Source organism: Triturus cristatus, chromosome 3_1 (genome assembly GCF_964204655.1).
Source record: "Triturus cristatus chromosome 3_1, aTriCri1.1, whole genome shotgun sequence".
Taxonomy (NCBI): domain Eukaryota; kingdom Metazoa; phylum Chordata; class Amphibia; order Caudata; family Salamandridae; genus Triturus; species Triturus cristatus.
In genome coordinates this window covers 231,594,137-231,616,895 of record NC_140583.1, presented here as the reverse complement: position 1 = coordinate 231,616,895, position 22,759 = coordinate 231,594,137, and the positions used below count along the sequence as shown (strand labels likewise).

General features: G+C 45.8%; 1 protein-coding gene across 1 annotated transcript in view; it reads left to right on the top strand.

Annotated features, from left to right (window-relative positions):
- Positions 1-1,202: 1,202 nt before the first annotated feature.
- MINDY2 (MINDY lysine 48 deubiquitinase 2) overlaps positions 1,203-22,759 on the top strand; it is a 522,239-nt gene continuing 500,682 nt past the window's right edge. The window contains exon 1 of the mRNA XM_085643751.1: positions 1,203-2,380. Within this exon, the coding sequence (XP_085499877.1) occupies positions 1,331-2,380 (1,050 nt within the window). The 5' untranslated portion in view covers positions 1,203-1,330. The remainder of the gene's footprint in view (positions 2,381-22,759) is intronic.

Here is a 22,759-nt window from a genome sequence, read left to right as displayed (position 1 = left end):
ATAATACATTATAAACATTGTGTTATACTGTCAATAACGATAATATCATCAGTTAGATATTCCGTTATGTAGGTTTTACTTATTTGTTGTTGTTAATATTATATTTAGTACGACTGTTCCCTGGCAAAGAATCTTTTTGTCCACAGCAGTGCGGCTTTACTTGAACCAATCTTAAATTTTCTAAAAGTTTTGATGGCTGGAAGCGGACAGCATTATGATGCTCTGTCTCCTGGACTGCAAAAGCAGCAGGGTCTGGACCTGACCAGTCAGAAAACACAAAATTGTTTTGTGTAAATAATCATCAGCCAAGGGACCGGGGATTAACATGCTAAAGTATTTACTGGTTAGTCCAATATAAACTGATCTGCTGCGCCCAACCTCCAAAGTAGCAAAAATGAGAAACTAATTGGAACAAATTAATAAAAAATCAGTTTTAACATCTTCGTTATGGGTTGTTGTAGAAGGGGTGGCTCTGATAACCCCCAGGGGAGCAGGGATGAAAAGGAATGGGCAGTTATTGCTTTATCTGGTAGCAGAGATGAGCCAGAGGAGGCTGTGCCTAACAGGGCGCAAACGGGACAGATACTGATGCGCCGGGATTCTGCAGCTCTGCCAAGTACCACGCATCAGGCGTTAGCAGAATGCATTTCAGTGCGGTGGTCCGCATCACCAAACAGAAATGCATTGTCATGCATTTATAGCGCCGCTGCTGTCTGCCGAAGAGCTGCTATTTAGCACCTCCAGGCTGCTCAGAGCTTAGCTGGCAGTGCCGTGGTCCTTGTGGCAGGCTTGGAGGCTGGCACAGCTTGCGTCTGGCTACAATGTTTCACCCAACAGAGCAGAAATTTCACTGACATCATCGCAGTGTCACGAGAGTCCTCAGCCTCATGATTTGCTTGATAGTGGGCCCTTCCATTTCTGGTTCTTTTCCGCAGTTTTAAGATGTTCTTAGTATTTTTCGTTGCTCAAATGGGTGTAATTTCAGATTTGTATGTTTCACTCGTCGTCAATGATTGAATTTTGCTCGCGAGGAATTCCACAACAGGACTGTGGCTGTCTCAGCAGGTGTGCTTGGTGACGTCCACGAGAAGTTAGCCTCAAGACAGTCGTTGAAATTCGGTGACGTCACGCCGGGACGCCGATTCAGGCTGCAGCCGAAGATCGGGGGTGACGTCAGAGAGGGGAGGAAACGCTGTCATGGCGGCGCAGACGTCGATCCGTGGTGACGTCAGAGAGGAGGGCCCACTGTCATGGTGGGTTCATTGCAAACCACGGAGTAGCATCTGTTCTCTTAGTAGACGTGGATCATTTTTACCTTCGGAGCGGCAGCATGGAGAGCGAACAAGCGGCGGACTTCACTGGAGGAGGAGGAATAGCTGCCCACATCCCGGAGGAGAGGATGAGCACCCAGCCATGGAAGCCGCAACCCGTTTGTGACGACAGTCAGGGCGGCCCCATCAGCGCTCCCTCACTGGGGGAGGCCCCCGAAGCACAATGTCCTGGACCCCCGGACTGGGCACCTCCTGGAAGCCCTGAGGCAAGCGGCGGCTCCCTGCTCCCTAAGCAGCGGGAGCACGAAGAAGCCCCGGACAATTCCGAGCACAGCCCCCCGTCCGGGGCCTCTTCGCTGAACATCAGCGCCGCCTCTCCCAAACTCCCTCCCCTCAGTGCTGCCCCACTGCCCGTCTACGAGGACTCTCCCACCCAGTCTTCACCTACGGCCTCTCCTCATAACCGTTCAGAGCTCAAGACCAGTGTTCAAACCTCTCAGTCTGCAGAGACTGCCTTTCAAACCCCCCAGTTCTCCGAGGCTTGTCCTCTCATACCCCTACCCCCGACGGTTGTTTCGTCAGCTCCCCTGCCTTCCGAGCCTGCCTTGCCCAACCCCTTGTCGCCAACCCTCACATTGCCCTCCCTCTCCACCTCGCCAAGCCCCTTGGAACCCGGAGCTGCCTCGCCCAGCCACCTACGCTCTGCAGCTGTTTCATTGAAGCCCCTGCCTGTGGCTTCCCTACCCACTCACTTGCCGCCCGGGGTTCCTTCATCCACCTGTCATCGTGAGTCCCCAACCCCCACACCTGCAGTACCCACTCCCAGCTCCCCACATAAAGTTCCCTCATCCAGCTCCCCCCCAGAGGCCACCTCGCCCAGCCTGGACTCCCAAGAGTCATCGTCCCACCTGCACTCCCAACCCAGTTCCGACCTCAGCGTCAGCGAGGGTCTGGAGGAGCCGGTGGGGCGGGAGCGCGGCACCGGGCAGTCTGTCTATCACATCAAGTGGTTACTGTGGAAGGAGCAGAAGACTCCAATTGTTACCCAGAATGAAAACGGACCGTGTCCGCTGCTGGCCATCATCAATGTGTTGCTTTTGACCTGGAAGGTAAGGGGCACAGCCTAGTGTAAGTAAGCATACCCTGCTGCCGCCTCCGATTTGGAGCGTGGGGCTGTCTCGCTTTACAAGCCGTTTAGGCACAGGTCTGGAGTCAGCCGAGTCTCCCCAACTGGGCGTCAGTCTCTTCTTATGATAATCATGACCATCACTACTCTTCCATGTTGCACACAATCACGCCGCTCCTCCTTTACTGGGAACACACACTGCAAATGGTATATTTAGTTTGGCTTGAAAAATGTTTTTGGTATGCAGGCGGAAGATCAACTTTTGCCTTGGATGAGTGAGAAGTGTGCATTTTGTAGATTCTTAATTGATGCTGGATTGCACCCTCGGATTGCATGCTGTCTCAAAAGTCATAATTCTTAGATCTTCGCGAAGAAAAAATGGGGTAGACTTGAAACATTCTCTAAATCACATGCATTTTTGCCTTAATTGCTATTAATATTAAACATTTGTATTTTATTATTGTTTTTTTGCAAGTGCCCTGCCCAAACCTCACGGCTTTGAAAGCCACACCCTTGACAATTAACCGTATCTAATCCCATCTAGGTTATCTATTAATCCTACCAACCATATGCATGAACTCCCATAACCCCACCCCCTTCACTAATGATCACGCCTAAGGCCCATCAATTTACCACAAAGAAACTGGAATAAATACATGCATGGCTTCATTGACAGCCTCTAACTAATCTCAATAACCACTGAATTAAACATTAACCTTAGGTTCCAAAGCAGCGTGCTGCCAGGTGTAAAATGCTTGAATGCCTCATAAGGGGTAGCAAGTGCTACATAAATACAATTACAGTATTATAGTATCAGTTATAGAGGAAGACGGGCACAACTAGGCATCCGAGCCAGACACATGGGTGTGGTAAAATGTCATAATGTTTATTATGGGTTGTGACTTAAGAAGCATAATTATGAGAGTTGTGCCCTATGGAATTAAAAAGGTTTGCAGGTTTACCAAATGTTATTAGGAAATCATGTTTCCGCTCTTGGGTTTCGTTTGACAACCTTATTAATTCTGAAAGTTCTAGTTTTGGTTTGCTATAATCAAACAAACTGGACTAATAAAGATGAAGGCAATGAGTTGTGAAAAGACGCACAACATGTATGTCCTAACTACATCGAGCAAGTTGTAACCCTATAAGGGAGCGACCGAGCAGAGGTGGGCAACTGTCATTGAAAGGTTGGGCACTCTGAGATTTGAAAATACAATGTGTTCTCGACATATAACACAACCCCTACTATAAACACACTAGCGCAACCCAAATAATCCCTCAGGGGAATGGCTTTTAAACAAAATTAACAAGGGAAATCCTGAAGGAATTATTTTGTGTAATTTATCAAAAATTAATGAGATTGCTTGCATAAGTTCCAATCCACAATCAATTAAATCATATACACAGATTTTTCTGGGCAGATTTTTTTTTGGGAAAATAAATATATTGGATGAATGCTCAATTGATGAAGAGACTTACTGCATGTACAAAGAGCAATTTAATTATCACGTTTTTTCCAGCACCGAATTACATAGGAGTTCTAACTTTGTTTATCAGTTCTAAATTGAATTATTATGAAATTATTTTAAAGGGATATGATCAGCCACATTAGACAATGCCCACCAATAAGGCCACAATAATTACTGTAATTCCATAATAGTATATAGAAGAGTCTTGAATGATGTAACAATCACATATCCCAGTTATAAAATCTTAGTTATAAAAGCAAAGGGGTATTCTGTGCACGACAAGTTATCTTTTATTGTTTTTATTTATTACAATTGTATATACTTATAATTATTTCTCCAAGGATCCAACTTTATTGTTTACGGAGAGTAGCCTGAGGATGGTTTCACTGATTGCTTCCGCTTGGGACCAAAACGTTGGCAACTCTTCAACATCAGCCTATGAAACTTGCTTTTCCCTCAATTTGCCTCATACTTGATAACTCAGAGACTTTATACATGGACTAAGTGGTTGTGACACCATTCAAGGCCTTTTCTAAGATCTATTAGTATTGAAGAAACAAATTAAAATTCCTATGTGATTTATTATTGAAAAAACCTATTTGTTTGATAATAAAATTGCTTGTATAATTTTACACAGTATAGACCTTTCCGTAATTTCTGCTTTCTTTGCATATATTACATTATTAAAAAATACCAGGCAGGACAGGGGCTGAACAGCAAAAGCAGAACTGCTACCACATACAGTATCGGAGTTCTTCACAAGGACACCTGGCAAAGAGCTGACATACAGTGGACAGAGAGTGTGCTGAACATTTATTGACCAAACGGACATTTACATCATGTGTGTTTAGGTTATCCTCCGATACCATCCATTATGGCTTCTGAAGCAGCTTCCCGTGCCCCTTTGATATCAGAGACTGCTTCAGAAAACTTTGTGTGTCAGAAATGGGTCCTGAGACACTGCGCAGTAGAAACCCCAATCCCATACATCAGGCCCGCCCCAATAAAGCTTGAGTAGTAACTGGCTGTGCTTCCTGGACCAGACCTCCATGGCCACTCATCCTCTCACACAGGAAATTGTTTTAAAAGGTGATAGGTCTGTGAGTTAAACAGAATATTCACAACCACCACCCTCACACCAACTATGGAATTCCGATTCAAGCTGGATAGCACAATAAAACCACAGTTCGCACCATTTGAGTAGAAAACCCCACTTTAACAAAGCAATCCTTTGAGTGAAGTTCATAATAATAAACCAGTGTCTCACTAATCCAATCACAAACCAACTTTCTCACCCTTAAACCTCCATGGGGCCCCCAAACACTGAAACAGTCACCTCCTTGTAGCAGTTTTCTGAAGCATTTGGCAATACGCTAAACTCTGCTTCCTCTTGATTCTTTCCCATTCCTCAGAAGAGCGGTCCTAATCATCATGTGCCTCTCCTCCCAGCTGGATTTGCCCGCCCAGTAATGATCCAACCCTATCCTATCCTTCATTGACTGTTTCTGCCATTCCACAGTCCTACCTACATCAGTAAACATTGCACAAACATACGCCCTCTGTCCTATTCCATACAAGCACAAGACAATATGCTCATGGCCAGAAAAGATCCCCATACCCAGCAAATCATTGACCCCATTCACTTAAAATACCAAATGGGGTGGGCGTGTGGCCCACACAAAAACACGCAGCATCCCTCCTATGTGTGAAGTCACGACAAAAGAGGCAGTCCCATAAACAATATTCACTCTTGTTTAACCATAACCCCCCAGCTTCCTTATGACCTAGACCCCTGTGGACTGCTCCACCAACCTGAACAGCCCGTGGGGAGACATTGAGGTGCCTCATCTACTCCCACCCCCCCCAAGCATCCTATTGTTAACGTTCAATTCCCTGCATTATAGAATTTGAAACAGCACACTTATTTTTTTTTTTAAACCAGGGCCATACATTTACATATTTAGCAAGGTACATGCGAATAAAAGTACTTCAGTTCACAAAAGAGCCACTAAAGCTTAAATCAGCCACCCCATCAAGAACGCACTATGCAAGTAACCCATGTTCATATTACCCTTCTTTCCACCTCTCTTTCCACATGTCTATTCCCATGGCACAACTCTCAACCAAGAATAAAGGTCCTGTATTCTGGCATTAGAACATTCCATTGGCCTAAATTGCTAGCTGGAACCCTAATCGTAAAAACAAGGCCACTTGATTATTAATTTGTTTTTTATCCCATATCCAAGATGGCTCCATCTTTCTACCAGAAACTTGGGTTGTGAGAACTATCCTTTAGTGGCCATTGTTGCGGTGGTCGCATCTGAATCTGCGACTGGTACATTCTGAGAAGCCGAGAGCTCACAGGTTGTAATGATGAGAAGCCAACATACCAGATCTGCCTGTGTGACTTCCCGTTGTGCTGTCGGCATGTTGCAAGGAAACAAGGAAAACTGGCATGAAAGATGAACTGAGTGCATTTGGTGCTCCTCTTTGGCAGGCAAACCCCACAAGGAGCCCATGAACTATGACCACCCTCCTTGGAAGACACTCTGAAGAATGCCGAGATACATCGATGGTTGATTATCATCTCAGTGACCAGACTGTTCTCACCGTTGCTAAGTTTCCAGTGTTTGATGAAACGGGGCTTCAGTCGATTTGTCCTAAACCAGAAAAGTGAAAGAGTAGAGTTAAGAGAGATTTTTTTCTCTCCCCCCCCCCCCCCCCCCCCCAAGTCAAGATCTCTGCATCTGATGCATGTGATGGATGCAGTTGGTGTTAAAGTTATGGAAACATGTGAGAACACCCTCTCGAAGTGACGCTTTGATAATTGTAGCTTTGAAATTCTTAATATTACCAACTACTTTGAAAAAAGTAGTAATTTCAATTGAGCCAACACTTGAATCCTTGGAAGTGCAGTTATGAAAGTCAGATACTGACCATCAGAACATCACAATTATAGTCAACTACCTGGTATCTGAGGTCAAGGAATTACATGTGATTAGTCGTGTCTGGGCCTACAAATGCAGGTAGTATTAAAATCCTACATCCTGACTCGCTGCCCATGAGTGTAAAATAGGTGACTGTTAAGCTTTCCATGCGTTACGAACATTTGTGTAGGAGGCCATGCTTTAGATATCTGACTTGACAGATCAGCTGTCTGTTAATCTGTTTTTACCAGTGCTTTAAATATACATATAGTGGGCTTACGCTCTGCCCACAGGGGTATTTCTCATTCACTTGGCTGTCTGGTATATCCTTCCACCTCCTGTGAAGTGTGTGAATTGCAATGCATGAGGGCTGTCACAATGAGAATCTTCAGACGCAGTATAATGAAGTATTCATTTATTGAAGATAAAGCTTTCCGTGCATGTTGCTCCCCCTACCAGCCAGCGGAAACTGCCACTCGTTAGTACCCCTCCAATAGCATCATAACAACAGAACCCTCCATCATAACATTCTAAACCTCCATCAATGCCCATGAGTGGCTTGAGGTGCTTGGAGAGGTCACAACATATTTACCTTCTTTTACACCACAAACTAATTACAAATGTCATTGAAAAACACAAATATAAACAAAAAGATAAATTAATAACGGGAACAAAGCGAACATTCTAAATAGAACCTGAAAATAAAGAGAGCATTCTAGCCTTGTGCCTGAAGAGATCACAAGGGCCTATTTTACATTTCAGTAGTTCACCGAAGCAGTATAGATTTAATTATTTATCCAAAGATGCATTGTATACAGAAAACATTTGTCTTTTTTGTTGTGTTTTTACTCCAGCAGACTCTTTTAAAATTATTTAATCAGGACTCCAAATTGGAGCCAGACCTTTTGGCCTGTCCATTGTTTGTTACTATTTGGTTCCCAAGATTTGAAATGTTACCTTTAAAACCAAGAGCAATGGACTTTCATCTTAGGTTTGATAAAACCCTGCAGTAAGTCTTTATTCGCACTATGAAGCCTTTTAGATATGTGATGTACCAGTAAGCACATCAAAATAGGTAAAGCATTTGAAAGATTCATGGCATGTGGTGAATATTTACATACTGATTGTACCAGTCACTCCAGGAGAGTTGTGCATGCTTATTTCTATTCAGGAATTCATGAAGGAGGAGGTTATTTGGGGGCTTCACCCACTTGTGTTGCATATAACACATATATACCTTTTATATAACCTGGATTGCCATAAGGCGTTAGAGCACTTTACATAAGAAATAAGTTATGCATTAGTATATAGATTTAATGGGAACAGGGGATCGGACCAATGACATCAATGAAATGAAAGATTTCAAACTACATAATAAAATCATAAGACCGTTGCGAAGACGAGGAGAACAGTAAACAGCAACAGACTATAGATAAAGGTCAAAGTCAAACTATAGATTTGACTGATGCAACTCATTGGTTTGAAAGAGTCACCAAGTAGTTTTGTGTACAGTTTCCTGGCGAAGGATGAAAGCTTACAATTGGGGAAGATGTGAAGTTAGAATATACTCCGGCATAGATATGGGATAATAGTAAAGGCTTCCTACACATTCTTTGAACAAGTAATTCCAGCAATGGATATGATGACTGGAAGGAAAATGGCCCTATGAGCACATTACCAACGATGAGAAGAGGGTCCTCGTAATACCTGGTTACAACCGCTCATCACGCAATAAATGAGGCAGCAGCAATTTATTAAGAACGAACAGTCCAATCAAAATGTAGCCGTATCTCTCAGGCATCTGCCAAGTTAAAAGTGAGGCACTGAGGTAAACAGCACATTTTATGCAGGTCACAGTGGCAAACTCTTTCTTGGCCATGTTACAGACTGACCATAGAATGGCGATCTTATAATGGATATATAGAAAACAGGAAGTACATTTCTTGGATTTTGAGGGCAGCGGTTAGGTTGACTGTTACTCTACAGGCTGGGCTAGGGTAGGAATTGAAGGGAAGATAATTCTCATTAACTGTAGTTTAGTGCTTTTTCTCTGTCATATATGACTTCCTATGAACAGGATCTATTGAGGTCTGGCTTTTTTATCTTGTTTATTGTGAATTTATTCCACATTCTTTAGTTTCTGTATTATTTTGTTTATATGAGCCTTGATGCTAACTTTGTTTGCTCTGTATAATAAAAGAAAAAAAATTCCATTGATACCTTTCCCTTTGATTTTTATGTGAGTTTTGTTACATTCTTTTCCTTTCAGGGGCTGACGAGGGAAATCATTTATAATAAGCTCATTCTTTTTTGTGTTTGAGCTCTTCTTTTGAAAATACATTTTTATTGTGTCAAAAGTCATAGACTGTGCAGTGCTCCTTAACCCAGGAAACCTCTGCCACATCAAACATTGCAGATCATGGTCTTTGACAGTTAGTTTATATATTATCGTCCAAATCACGCAATACAACATAACATAAACACCTCAAACCCCCATCCCCGTTGCACTAACCCACAGCTGCGTAGCGGCTGCCACCACATCTCCCATCCCAACGAATCAATCCCATTACCACATATCCAGTCCCTTGCGCTAGGGCCCCACATATCAAGGTAGATGTAGATGCGTCCACCAGGGGCACCGGGGCCAATTCCAAGCCTCGATAATCTGCCCACCGTTTCCAGATTTTGGGGTGTTTTTGCAGGCAGCTGCTAGCCTTAAATATCGGGATCTCTAACGCCATGCTAAAGTCCAGCCCATTTTTCCAGGCCGAGAGGGAGGGGCCATCGCCTTCCACAGCCTTGCTATATCTCTTTTGGTCAAGGTCAGCCCCAGCAGCAGTAGATGCCTCTTGTATATGTTCCTCCTATGCCGTCCATAATATGCAGAATTGTCAATCTCGGTGAGGAGGGGAGCTCCCACACCAACACCACCGCCAAACAGGCCAACATGACTCTCCAAAATTTCGTGAGTCCTGTACATTGCCAAGTGGTATGAATTAGGGACCCCTCTTCTCGCCTACAACGCAGGCACATCGGGGATGCCACCAGTCCCGCCCTCCACAGCCTGAGCCTAGTGTAATAAACCTGGTGGAGGTATTTAAATTGAATGAGGTATAGCCTCATCGATATCGCTACTCCTCTTGGTGAGGCCAGTGCATCCATCCAGTCGTCTCCATCCAGTTGGCCCACATCCCCAACCCAAGCCTCTCTGAGTCTATCCAGCGTAGTGGAGCTATGGATCTTATGATCTTGCAGATCTCCCATGAAGACCTTGGCCTCAATCGGACTGAATTCAGGGAGAGCCTCTAGCCCAGAAATACTCGGATAAATGGCCTGCCGAAATTGAAGGTATTTATAGAACTGAGTTCTTGGCTTATGGTACTCTTGCTGAAGATCTTGAAAAGATTTGAGCACCGAACCTCGCATTACAGCCCCTAATGTGGACATTCCTATATTATCCCACCCTTGAAATCCAGCTAGTGCCCCTAGCTGCGGCAAACGGCCATTATGCCACATCGGGGTCTCCCTAGTTTGCTTATTCCACCATTCCATCTTACGGAGGGACTGTTTGCACACCTGAACCACCACCTGAGTGGCCGACAGCAAAGAAGTACACAGCGGTGCAGAGTATAGAATGGTGTGTAAGGCGGACTCTCCCATACACCTCCGCTCCACTGCATAAGTGGGGTCTTCTCGGTCGCTATACCAACGTTCATTAAGCACCAGAAGATTCGAGGCCATGTAGTACGATTGGATATCTGACGTGGCCAGCCCCCCGCAATATGTTGACTGAAAGCAAGTCAGCAGTGCCACCCTGGAAGCCACCCCCCTCCCCCCAGCCCACAGGAAGTGACCCAGCGCCGCATTTACCTGGCGAAACCACGAAGGGGGCACCGGGTATGGATGGTTCTGCAGTTGATAGAGCAGGTGCGGCAATAACACCATTTTAAAGATTTCTGATCTGCCATATAGAGAGTGGGGTATGTGCGACCACGTTTTCATTTCCTCCCTTATCCGTGCCCAAATAGGTACTATGTTTCTGTCCCATGCTACTCTTGGCTGATCTGATAGGAAAACTCCCAGATATTTCACACCCTCTGTCGACGCCCGCACTGCTGTGGCCCAGGACCCCAGTTCCGCAGTCCCCCCACCCCACCCAGCACCCACAACATGGATTTACTCGGGTTCATATACAGTCCCGATGATAAACCAAAGATTTGCATAATGCGGAGAAGCCTTGACCCCGTCCTGTTCATGTCAGTTAAGAAAAAGAGGACATTATCCGCATACAAGGCAATGCGGTCCGAGATCCCCTGGTCCCACTCAAAGCCCACCACCTGCGCGTCAATTCACACCCAAGCTGCCAATGGCTCCATTGCTAGAGCAAATAGATATGGCGACAGAGGACACCCCTGACTAGTGTCTCTGCCTTTGGAGAATGTAGAGGATATGGATCCCGCCACCCGCAGCAATGCCGTAAGATTAGTATACAGCAGTTTTAAGTATGCCAAGAATCGCAGGCTTATATTAAGACGTTCGAGAAGCGCAAATCAGTATACCCAACTGAGGGAATTGAATGCCCTATCCATGACTGCCAGCAAAAGGGCAGTCGGAACTCCTCCACCCTGGATGGCAGCTATTGCGTTGTGCACCCGCTGGATATTGAGGCGCGTGGCCCGCTGAAGCATAAAGCCCACTTGATCTGGATGGATCAAAGTAGTTATGTGATTGGCCAACAATTTGGCCAGAATTTTGGCCTCGACATTTAGTAGTCAAATGGGGCTATATGAGGCGTGTTGGTCTGGAGACTGGCCTGGCCTATTAAATACAACCACCTCTGCATGCCTCCAATCCCACGGCAGACAGCCCCGGTCTCTAGCTTCTTCAATAACTTGGAGGTAATATGACCCTAGCTTGGAGAAGTATTTCTGTAAGAATTTGCATGGGAACCAATTCAGACCCGGTGCCTTTCCCGAGTCCAATTCTCCATGCGCAGTACAGATCTCCTCCTCAGTAAACTGAAGTTCCAGGTCTGCTCGCGCGTGTCTCCTATAAAGCGATGGATCACCTCCTGCAGGAGTTCCCTAGAGTATAAAGTTCTGCAAAATAATGCGAAAAACTCTCAGCTATGAGGGAGGGGTCTTTCAGAACCCGTCCTTCAGGGCCTGGTATACTTGGGAGAACCTGGGGCTTCAGAGTCCTTTGGCATAGTCTAAGCACTAATTTACTGGACTTGTCGCCCCATTGATGATAAAATCTGCTACGGGACGCTAACCACACAAGGCGGGCCTTATCCATCAGGGTATCTGCATAGGTTTGTCGCGCCAGCATCAACTGTCGGCGCACCAAATTCCCTCCGTCCCCCATAATACTCTGCTCTAACTCCATTAAATTTGCCTCCAACCGCAGAGGAGCCTCCCGCCTAGTGCGTCGAGCTGCCACGCAGAAGGAAATGTCAGCCCCGCGCAAAGTGGGTTTCATGGCCTCCCACAACGTCGTGGCCTCGCCCCACATTAGTACCCAGTTATTGTTCAATTGCCTGCCCCACGTGCTCCCAATACGTCTCATCTTGGAGATGCCATGGGGAGAGATGCCAACGAAAGGGGGGTTTCTCAGGACCCAACTGCACCATCGGAACCACTGGAGAGTGGTCAGATAGGCCTCTTCGGAGCAGCTCCACAGCCCTCGCCCTCCCGGCGGCTCTTAAGGACACAAAAATATAATCAAGACGGAAGTACGAGACATGAGAGATCGAAAAATGGGTATAGCCTAGTTCCGTTCCATGCATTTGCCGCCAAGCATCTACCCATCCCAGTCCCGCTGCTAAGGAGCTCAGCTTGGTTCTATGGTGGACAGTGGTGTGTCCCCCTGACCTCCATCTGTCCACCGCCAAGTCCATTACATCATTCCAATCCCCCCCCCCCCCCCCCCCCCCCCAATGATGGCCAACCCCTCTGGCATATCAGCCCACAGTGTCGTAAGATGCTCAACTAAAGCCCATTGCAGCGGCGGGTGGGGGGGCATATACACAACCCAACACCACCTGCTCCTCCCCTGAGGATCTGTCCATGTCTTAACATGTTTGTATGGGACTCTACGATGCAGTAAAATCGCGACTCCATGTGACCTCCTGGTAAAGCCAGAATGAAACAATTGAAATTAACCATAGTGGAGGAGACACAATGCTTTAGCACCCATTAAATGAGTCTCCTGAAGCATCAGGACGTCCGCTCGGTACCCTTTAGCCTGTTGGAGTATGGCCCCTCTCTTGACCTTATCCAGAGCACCTCTAATATTCCAACTTATTATTCGAAGGTCACCCGCGTGGAGTCGCGCCCTATCCGTAAGACTTGCCATCTAAGGGTCTCTGGACCGCAAAGTGTTGGATGGCCTTGAGCCAGTACGCAAATGAGAACTATGTGTGGCAAAAACGCATTGCAAACCGAAGACAAATTCCCCCAAATCCCCCCCATACCTCAAAACAGCTGAAGTATTTATCGCAGCGGAGGTGGCTTGCGGACCCCAACAGGGGCCCCCTGCCCGCCCCTCCAATGGATCCCCAATAACCTGCCCATAGTAAACAGACGTTCCCTTTAACTATTGCAATTCCAACAGAGGCAATAGCCCCTGCCCACGTTTCGTCGGTCAAGACATAGGACACATACAGTCCCCCATGCAATAACGTCCTGGTGCTGCTACGATGCCGAAGACCCCTGCCAGGGCACAGATGTAGATCGATTAGGGTCACTGCAGGATTTGGAGTGGCGTCTCGATCTCGACCTCCTGGAACCTTTGATCTTGGGTTTGGGTGGCCTGCGGACAACCTCACTGGACGAGGAATCCGACTCCAACCTGGGCGGCGTGTGGCACCGGATCTTCAGTTTCAAGCATCCAATTGAATACATCCTCTGGCGATTCAAAGAAGAGAGTACGGGATTGATACACCACCCGCAGTTTGGCTAGATACAGCAATGCGTGGGGAAGTTTCAGCTCATGGAGACGGGCCTTAGCCGCCATGAATGATTGTCGTTTCTGCTTGACTCGTCATGTATAGTCCGGGAATATGAGGATGCAAGTGTTTTCGTACAACAGAGGATCCTTGATGCTAGCCTGTTTTTAAAATTGCATCCCAATCATGGTAATTCAATATCTTGGCAATGACTGGCCTCGGTCTGACACCCGGCGCGGTTTCTGAATCGGGGCCCTATGTGCCCTTTCAATGACAAATCAACCGGACAGCAACTCCAGAGGGAGCCAGCTCACCAACAACCCAGTGAGGAACTGTTCCATGTCTAGTTCCAGCCCCCCCCCTTTGCATCCTTCAACGAAGCGGAGGTTGTTTCTCCTGGCCCTGCCCTCCGCTGCCTCCACCGTGAGGCCAGGCCTCTGGTGATTGACCTGTTTCTGCAATGTGGCTACTGAATCCTCTTCTCCAGAGGCTCTGGTTTCAGCCTCAGTAATGCGCTCCTCCGCATTTCGAAGATCTTGCCTCAGAAGCGTAACGTCAGAGCCCACCTCTTCAACCTTTGCTTCCAGTGCTGCCCTAGACTGTGTGACGGCTGCCATGAGGGCTGTATTGTCTTGGATGCCCCCTTGTGCCCATCCCTGGTCTGCAGCAGAGGCCCCCGATCCAGTCCAATGTGCTCTGCTTGGCAGAGTCTCCCACCGGTTTGTCTTCTGTCATGATGGCGTTCGAACACCTAACTTCTGAGATGACGGTTCCGCAGCCCCCTAACAAGGCCCCCAGCTCAAATCACCGTGACTCTGTACGCCACCCGCCGATCTTCACTCACGCTGTCTCAACCGATAATATCCGTTGCAGCTTCAAGCCTCTTGTAGTGCAGGACGCGGGTGGACACCTCCTGCCCACAAGCCGCACCGGGCACTAACCCGGCTGCTTCCGCGGACAGTCGTGCCTCCCCCCCCCCCCCCCACCCCTAATGGGTGTCCCTCTGTCCCTACAAGTGCCACCTCCAGGCGATCAAGGAGGCAGGTCCGACCCCCACACCGGTCTCAACTGTAAAGGTAATGCCTGGGCCCAGCTCCTCACAGCAAGGGACGCCCTGGTATAGTCTAGTAATTTCAGGCCAGTCTCCTAGGCACCGTTCCACTAGCTTGCATCCACAAAAGCGCTACTAGTGGCCAAGCCAGGCCTCCCACTGCGGCACAGGGCTCTGTACTGTCCATGAAGTGCACGTCCATCATGGGCCCACGCACACGCTGCCTCTCCGCCTCTATTACGGCCCACCACTTTTATTTTCTGGGGTGATGTATCAACAGACTTAGGCTGTAATGCGCATCAGTTTCATGGCATCGTCGCCTCCCTGCCGCTGGAAAAGCTTTGCAACATTTATGTAGCCCAACAGCGGCAGTCCCGCACAGGTTCCGCAGGCTGTAATTAACCACTGCACAGGAGTTGAGGCCTCAGGTGCCGGCCCCCTGATCTCCAAAGAGGCCTCAACGCCTCTGTCACTGCCCCGTGGTGCGCTGTCCGGGCCCCAACCGTCCTCGGTAGGGAATGTGACCCTCAGGGAGCCCGCTGGGTGCCCCCCCCTTGCGGCCCGAACCGGCTGATGAGTACTGTATAGGAGGCAGGAGGGGTGGGAAGTGAGCAAGGGCACTCACCGGATCTTCTATCACGGGTCTGCCTGCTGCACAGCCGCTGCAACTCTCCGCCCTCTGGGCTAGTCACAAGCAATCGATTGTGTCCACCGTCGGTCTTCACTGGCTTCCCGGCAATCCGGCGCCGCCCGTCGCCGCTCCAAGGCCTCTGCTGCCACTGCTAGACCGCTGCTACGGTCCGCCCACAAGGCCTCCTGGCCGCACCTCGAAACTTCTGCCGCAAATGCATCGGTTCCGGCTCCTCTCCGGGTCAGGTCACCGCCACTTGGGTCCCAACCACCGCAGGAGGCTTTAACGAAGAATTAGTCCGACAAAACAGGATATTAAAGGATGTTAGCTATGGGCTGAGCGGAGCTAACCATGCTAGATCGCTAGGACATGCCCCCGTGTTGGAGCTCTTTGGTACTCCTTTACAGTGGCATAGCCCCATTACTTAATTATTTTGTTGTTTTTGTGTCCTTTGTGCAAATTGCCCGGTGTGTAAAATTTGTCAGATTAATAAAAATCATCACAGAATAGCACTTCACAATACATCACTCATGTACAAAACATATATCCATATAAAATCGTAATCCGAAGAATTCAATTAAATATATTATTTGAGACTAAAACATACAAATATTGAGCTAAAATCTCTGAATTAGAAAAACAACAAGTATATTCAATTCAAACAGCTTAGAGACAACTGCATACAACTTCAAAGTGCCAAGTGCTTAGGAACGAGTAACCCTCTATTATCTGATTCTAACGAGCTTTTAACAGACAAATCTAAGCTACAGATGCCAGCATGTTTTCTACAGTTGTTAAAAACTTTCATCTGACCTCCTGTTACAGATTGAGACTCAGATGATGAGATATGATATTCAATACTGTAAAATTAATGTATCACTATGAACGATGTTGATTGGTGTGTCTCTGTCAAAGTATTATTTCCTCCAAAAGAACTGTATTTGCAGATCTGGTTGGTTGTATAATAAACTTTTTAAAAACAAAAAAACTTTCATTTGACAAATCAATGGAATAAAAACATCAGATAGGCAGAGAATGAGACCCTGACGAGCAGATCTCACCTTGCTTTAAGAATTAAAGGTTTTAATAATTTATGGTGTAATTTCAGAATTTTTGACAGGACAAAAATTTCTTTAATCTATGCTTTTAAATCTCTGCGTAAATCGAGATGTCACACAATATGCAATAAAGTTTCAGGTGGTCATCTACACAGTCTACATTCATTGGTTGTCCAGTGTTGTATCCAAATCGGCGTGCCCTCCTTAGTGGGGTATCTGCCAAGCCTTAATTTTAAAAATGTATCCATTGTGTGGGCTTGAAAGCAAGCAGTCAAATGGGGCTGAATTTGGGAAGTCTGGGAATTAATCACTGACCATGCATGTTGTTTTGCCACTAAAGCCTCTTTATCCTCAATAAATTAGTTAATTTTAATATTTTTGTTTAAGAACTGTTGAAAGCTAAGCTTTGTCATTTCTGGGTACCCTGACTGCAAGTCAAAACTCTGGAAGCATGTTAAAATGTAGGATCTCCAATCGCCTGTATAACATGAGTGATGTATTTCACACCAGCAATTATTTGCTAAGGAGCCAGGATCTGATAAAAACAGGGAATGCATACATTTAGAAAATGAACCTTTTAACACCATGGACTGTCTTTGGAAACCAAGCTCCAAACAAATTTCGGCTTGACCTATTGGCCTAGGAATTCCAAAGACCGATTTACCAGCCTTAATTACTAATAAATCCTATAATGTTGCTTCTTTTCCTCTAATGACAGGTGAGCCTTAAGAAAATAGTTGGCTGTAGCTTGGTTCGCAAAATTTTAAGAAGGTGTTCGTATGATTGACAGCTCATGATTTACGCAGAGATTTAAAAGTATAGATTAAAGATATTTTTGCTCTTAAAACATTAAAATGGCTTTCAAACCGGACTTTATCAAATAAAATGCCTAAATATGTATGTCTTCACAGCTTCGATTGGCCCACCTCTCGCTCTCGGGGATCTAGTCTTAAATTTCACTGGCCCAATATCCATAAAATATGATTTTTCTTGACATTCAGCTCCAAGCTATTAGCTAAAATGTAATCATCAAATGAAGCATTAATCTTTATAAACTTATCAGAGCTTAGCTCAAAATCGTATCGTCAGCATATGAAAGATATTTAAAATGGACATCAGCAAGTTTCGGAGGGTGAGCATTAACCGATTCAAAGTGCTGCAGCAGATATGACATAAAAAGATTAACAAGACAGGGGGCAAGTACACAGCTTTGTTTAAGACTATTACAAGTTTTGATCTTCCATGACAAACTTAAACCTTCACCTAACTTAACCTGAACCTAAGTATTTGTATACAGTAGTATTATCGCTTCATGCAACTTTTGGGGAATACCCCATCTAGTTTTTGCCATAATAATAGTTGTGGCACTGAATTGAATGCTGCTTTTAAATCTATTAAACATATAGATTTTGTTTTTTAAAACCGCCCGCTCTGCCAAGAAGTAAGGGCCAGTAAATTAGTAATTGTAGATTGGCCCTTACGAAATCCCGACTGGTTAATTGGAAATATTTTCTTTGATTCTGCCCAATCTTCCAAATCGATCAAGAAGCAAAAACCTTAGTTTCCACATCAGTTAAAGCAGTTAACCGATAGTTTGAAATATTATCATCTTGACCGCTTTTAGAAATTGGCTGTACAATACTTCCTTTCCACGACTCAGGAACAACGTTCAATGCTAATATCACATTAAGCACAGAAGTCAACACCGTGGTCCTCATCAATATAGTACTATGGAGCCGATTTGGGCCAGGAGCACCATTCGTTATAATCTGGCGCAAAAGGTTAGCTATTTCTGTATAGTTTAACAATCTCAAATATGGCGCTAGACTACGGCTACTCCCTATCTCTACAGATGACTTACTACATTTCAGATAATAGTGACTCTAGGGCCATACAGGTTAGTAATAAACCTCACCCATACTTCTCCATAATATTAACACTATAGGCCCTATACCTCTCTTCTCCAATTCATTAATAACATAGCAAAAAACTTTCACCTCATTGAATTTAGGAGCATTTATTAACCGATGCCATAGCACTGCTTGATAATGTGATTTCGCCAACCAAAACTTTTTGTCTATGAGACCTTCTCATTGCCATCAGTTTATCCTAGAAACCATGATTGGCAATATCGATGGTTGCAAACGTCCGTTGCAGCCCTGTTAAGTGACTGTTTCAATTTAAATAACTTAGATGAAAACCACGTGTTGGTGGTGGATTTCAAGGGATTTGCTTTTGCTGGATTCTGTGCTATAAATTTGTCCCCAATGATTAAGTGATATAATTCCACTTGGCCATCATCCTCCACCCGCCCCCCTCCCAGCGAGCCTAGGTCACCGTATTTAATCAAAAGATCAGCAAACTTCAGAATTTCTACTTGTTTTTCCAAGTGCCACACCAGCCTTTTCGGATTATATGTGAAATGGGCAAAATGATGAAGCACATTGGTTCTTATATTACAGTTTATTGGCAGATACAAGGTTAATATCTGTGGATGATGATCACTTTCGACTCTTGGAATCACCTTGTATTCAACAATTCTTGAGCCTCGTTTATCTGAAACAAAATTGGAATCAATTGAACCATATTTCAACAGTTTAAAGGTTGGAACTTCCCTTGATTTACCCAAAGATCATTTAACGTAGTTAAACCAAGCTGCTGCAGATTATCAGAACACATTTTAGCAGGACCATTACTTGGCCAGTATGAGAATTTTAATGCAACCAGATGTATATTAAAATCACCACACATAATACCGGCCGTTGGATATTTGAGTGCTAGCAATTTTATAATATCCCACAAGGTAAACAACTGAATCCTCCTATTATTTTTCCTCGCACTCAAGTAAACATTCAGTTTTAACATCATATAGCAATCAAACTGTACTAAAACACCTTGTATGCATGTCAACTGCACGTCAATTACTTCTGCTTTACACTTAATTTACTCCGGATATGAAATGGAAGACCGCCCTTTGCGTGACTTTGGTTATGAGTAAGTATTGCTGGGTGATTAAATTCATTAAAACCAAGCAATGGAGTATCTTGCGCTCTCTGTGTTTCTTGAAACATCAAATTTTCAAAAGCGTTTAAAAGGATAGTGTTTCAAGATCGGACAACCACTTTTAAAGAAACCAACGGCAAACCCTGTGCTAGCAGATTCCTACAGACACATTTTTCTGCTCCCAATAGTGAACAAAATACTGGAAAACATGTTAATCAACATCTGTCCAGTTTTTTGGAACTGCATGACATTTACCATCCCACTCAGACAGGCTTTAGGGTTGGCCACAGTATGAAGACTGCACTGCTAGTGGCCACCAAAGAACTCCGCTCCATTCTAGCCCAAGGCAATGATCATGCTGAAATTGAGTGTAGCCTTTGATACTGTCATACTCCATCCTCACCCAGAGGATGCTGGATATTTGCATCACCGGGATCGCCATTAGATGGCTGGATGCCTTTTTAGTGGACATGAGCTTCCAAGAATGTGAAGTTTCCTTTTCTTCCTCTATCCATGGTCTGTTGTGTGGGGTCCCACATGTCTCTTCACTTAGCCCCTCATTGTTTAAATTGTATGCACGCTCCCTGGCTGAAATTGGCCATTCACATGGGCTTGCCCTTGTGTCATATGCTGATGACACTCAGGTTATACTGGCCCTTACACCCAACACCACTCGAACTACCTCCCAACTAAACTCCTGCCTCCGAGAGGTCATAGATTGGATGCCCAGCAGTAGGCTAAAACTTAACGGCTAGAAAATGGAGGTACTGGTGGTAGGTAATAATAGCTCTTGGTGGCATGAACTCTCATGGCCAGACTATGTATGTTATAGCCCTAAGCCAGCTCAAGCAGTAAAATGCCCAGGCGTCTCGATGGATGACAAGCTCGCGATGGAGACACAAGTCACAAAATTGGCAGGTTCATGCTTTGGTATTTTAAGATCTTTAAGGAAATTCTCGCAGATGCTACCTTTCCCTACCAGGGAAAGGATCTTATAAACTCTTGCCTTAATTATGGCAACTCCTGTATCTTGGGATCCCAAAATATGTGATCAAAAGGCTCCTAGTGGTACATAATGCTGCTGCAAGAATTCTTCAAAAACTTCTGAAGCATCAATCAGCCGACCAGTCGTCGTAATCCTACACTGGCTGCCAGTTCAAAAAAGAATTAAATTCAAGGCTCTCTGTATTGCACATTGGGCCATCAATTGAAAAGGCCCACCTACCATTCGATACCCCCTACGCTCCAGGAAAGGCCCTTTGCTCTAGCAACCAGGGATTTCTGGTGGTGCCCAAGATCAAAAGAGCAATGAGTAACTGCATTCAGGCTCTGGTATGCTCTTCTGGCTTCCCTCAGAAGTCAGCTGTTGGAAGCCCGTTTCAGGAAAATGCTCAAAAAAAAAAACCTGGCTTGAGGAAATGGTTCATCATGTAGGGGCTGTTTTGCATCAATTGCTGGGAGGCCCGTTAGGGTAGCAAGTACAACTGAATTGAAATGAAGTGTAGCATGCCCTCGCTGTCGTTTGCACAGTGTGGTCCCCTCACATTTAAGTATGTTTCCTGCAATAATGCAGTTTGCATCCCTCTTCTTTTCAGTTAGGCCCAGACTTTGTACCTCTTAGCCATATCATTGAGTCCGCGGACATTCCAGGGTATTATTTTGTACGTATAATACCTTTTGGTCATTTATGTAATCCCTCCTTCTGGTGCCCTTACTGCTCTAACCCAGCAATCCGCCTTGCCACCTATCTCGTGTCCGGTTTGGTATATGTCAAAGATTATGACCACCACGACAATTAAACACATTAAATCCAACTCCCCAACCCAAGGATAAATGGGAAAGAACCCCCACCCCCCATCCATACATTAGTAAAGAACTCAGCACATAAGCAGGAAATGGTGCCCACTACCCCGGGAAGGTGGCTATGGTCCAATCAGAGCAGGCAGCCCTGTCAGTGCCTCTTACCATCCGGCTTTAGCAATACTTATGAAGTGCTCCACAAGGAGTCCCATTTCCCAGCAAGGATTTATGAGATTTGTGCTAATAGTACAAGCACCCCCCCCCCCCCAAACCTCCATAGGAACCCCCAGTCCCCACCCCCCACCCCCTCCCCCTCCCCTCAACCACTAGCATTCAGGTCTGTCAATCTTAGCCAAGGTCGTCTGCCATCCTAGTGGTGATGCTGGGTAAACTTCTTTGATGTGAGCCCAACGTAGAGTCTGTGTGAGTTCCAAAATCAGTGTCTCCCTGAGAGTCCTGAGTGGTGTAGGGGCCCTGTTGGGGGTGGTGAGTCTCTGAGCCGTCTCTACTGCTTTCAGACGTTCCTGATGTGCTTGGACCTCAGATGAGTGACCCCTCCTCCCTCCACTCAGAGTGGGCACAGTACTGGGTGCCCAGCCAGCCCCCAGCCTGGGGCTGACCCTCCAGCCAATTCCATATGTTGTGGGGGGTTGAAAAAGAACTTAATTCCCTGGTCCGTGACCACTCTTTGTTTGGTAGGGTAAAGTATTATGTACTTGACACTCAAATCACATCACCATTTCTAGCTTGCAGGAAGGATGTCCTCTTTTTTGCACAGTGTAAAGTCGGGGAAAATAAGCAACTTACTGTTCTCATTACGCAGGTCTCCCAGGTTGTGGACTCTTCGAAAGATGTGATCCGGGTCCCTAAAGTCCAGTAGCCTTGCTACAAACTGGTGAAGAGGCATGACGAAACCCTATGGGCTTGCTCTAGGGCAAAGTAGGGAGTGTGTCCCTCGGAGGCCACTGTGTATTTGAGCCAGGCCTCTAGGTATGTGACCAGGTTGGGGCCCTCCATCATCTCTTGTAGGCCCACTATCTGTATGTTGTTTCTGCGGGCCCTCCCCGTAGCATCTTCTGCCCTGCACTCTAGTGTCTTCTTTCTCTCTGTTACACTGGCCATCTGTGTTTCCATTTCCCTGGTTGGGGGACTGCATCCTGTAGTACCTGTTCATTTTTTGCTATACGATCTGTTAGTTAATGTTGGGTTTTGAGTAGATTTATGTCTGCCACAACTGTGTCCATCCTAAGTTCCAGATCCTCTCTTGTGTCTCTGACTGCCTAAAAACTGGGCTCAAGTTTATCTAGTTGGGTACGGGGCTGCACCCCCTTATCTACGCCTATTCAATTATTGTCCAAATCTGGGCTGGCTGTTCTCCAGTCACGGCCTCCTTCTACCAGATGGGGGAAGCCCAAGTCTCAATTTATGTCTGTGGAGCTGTCTGTTCAGCATTTGGGGAGGGAGGGGGCAGGTG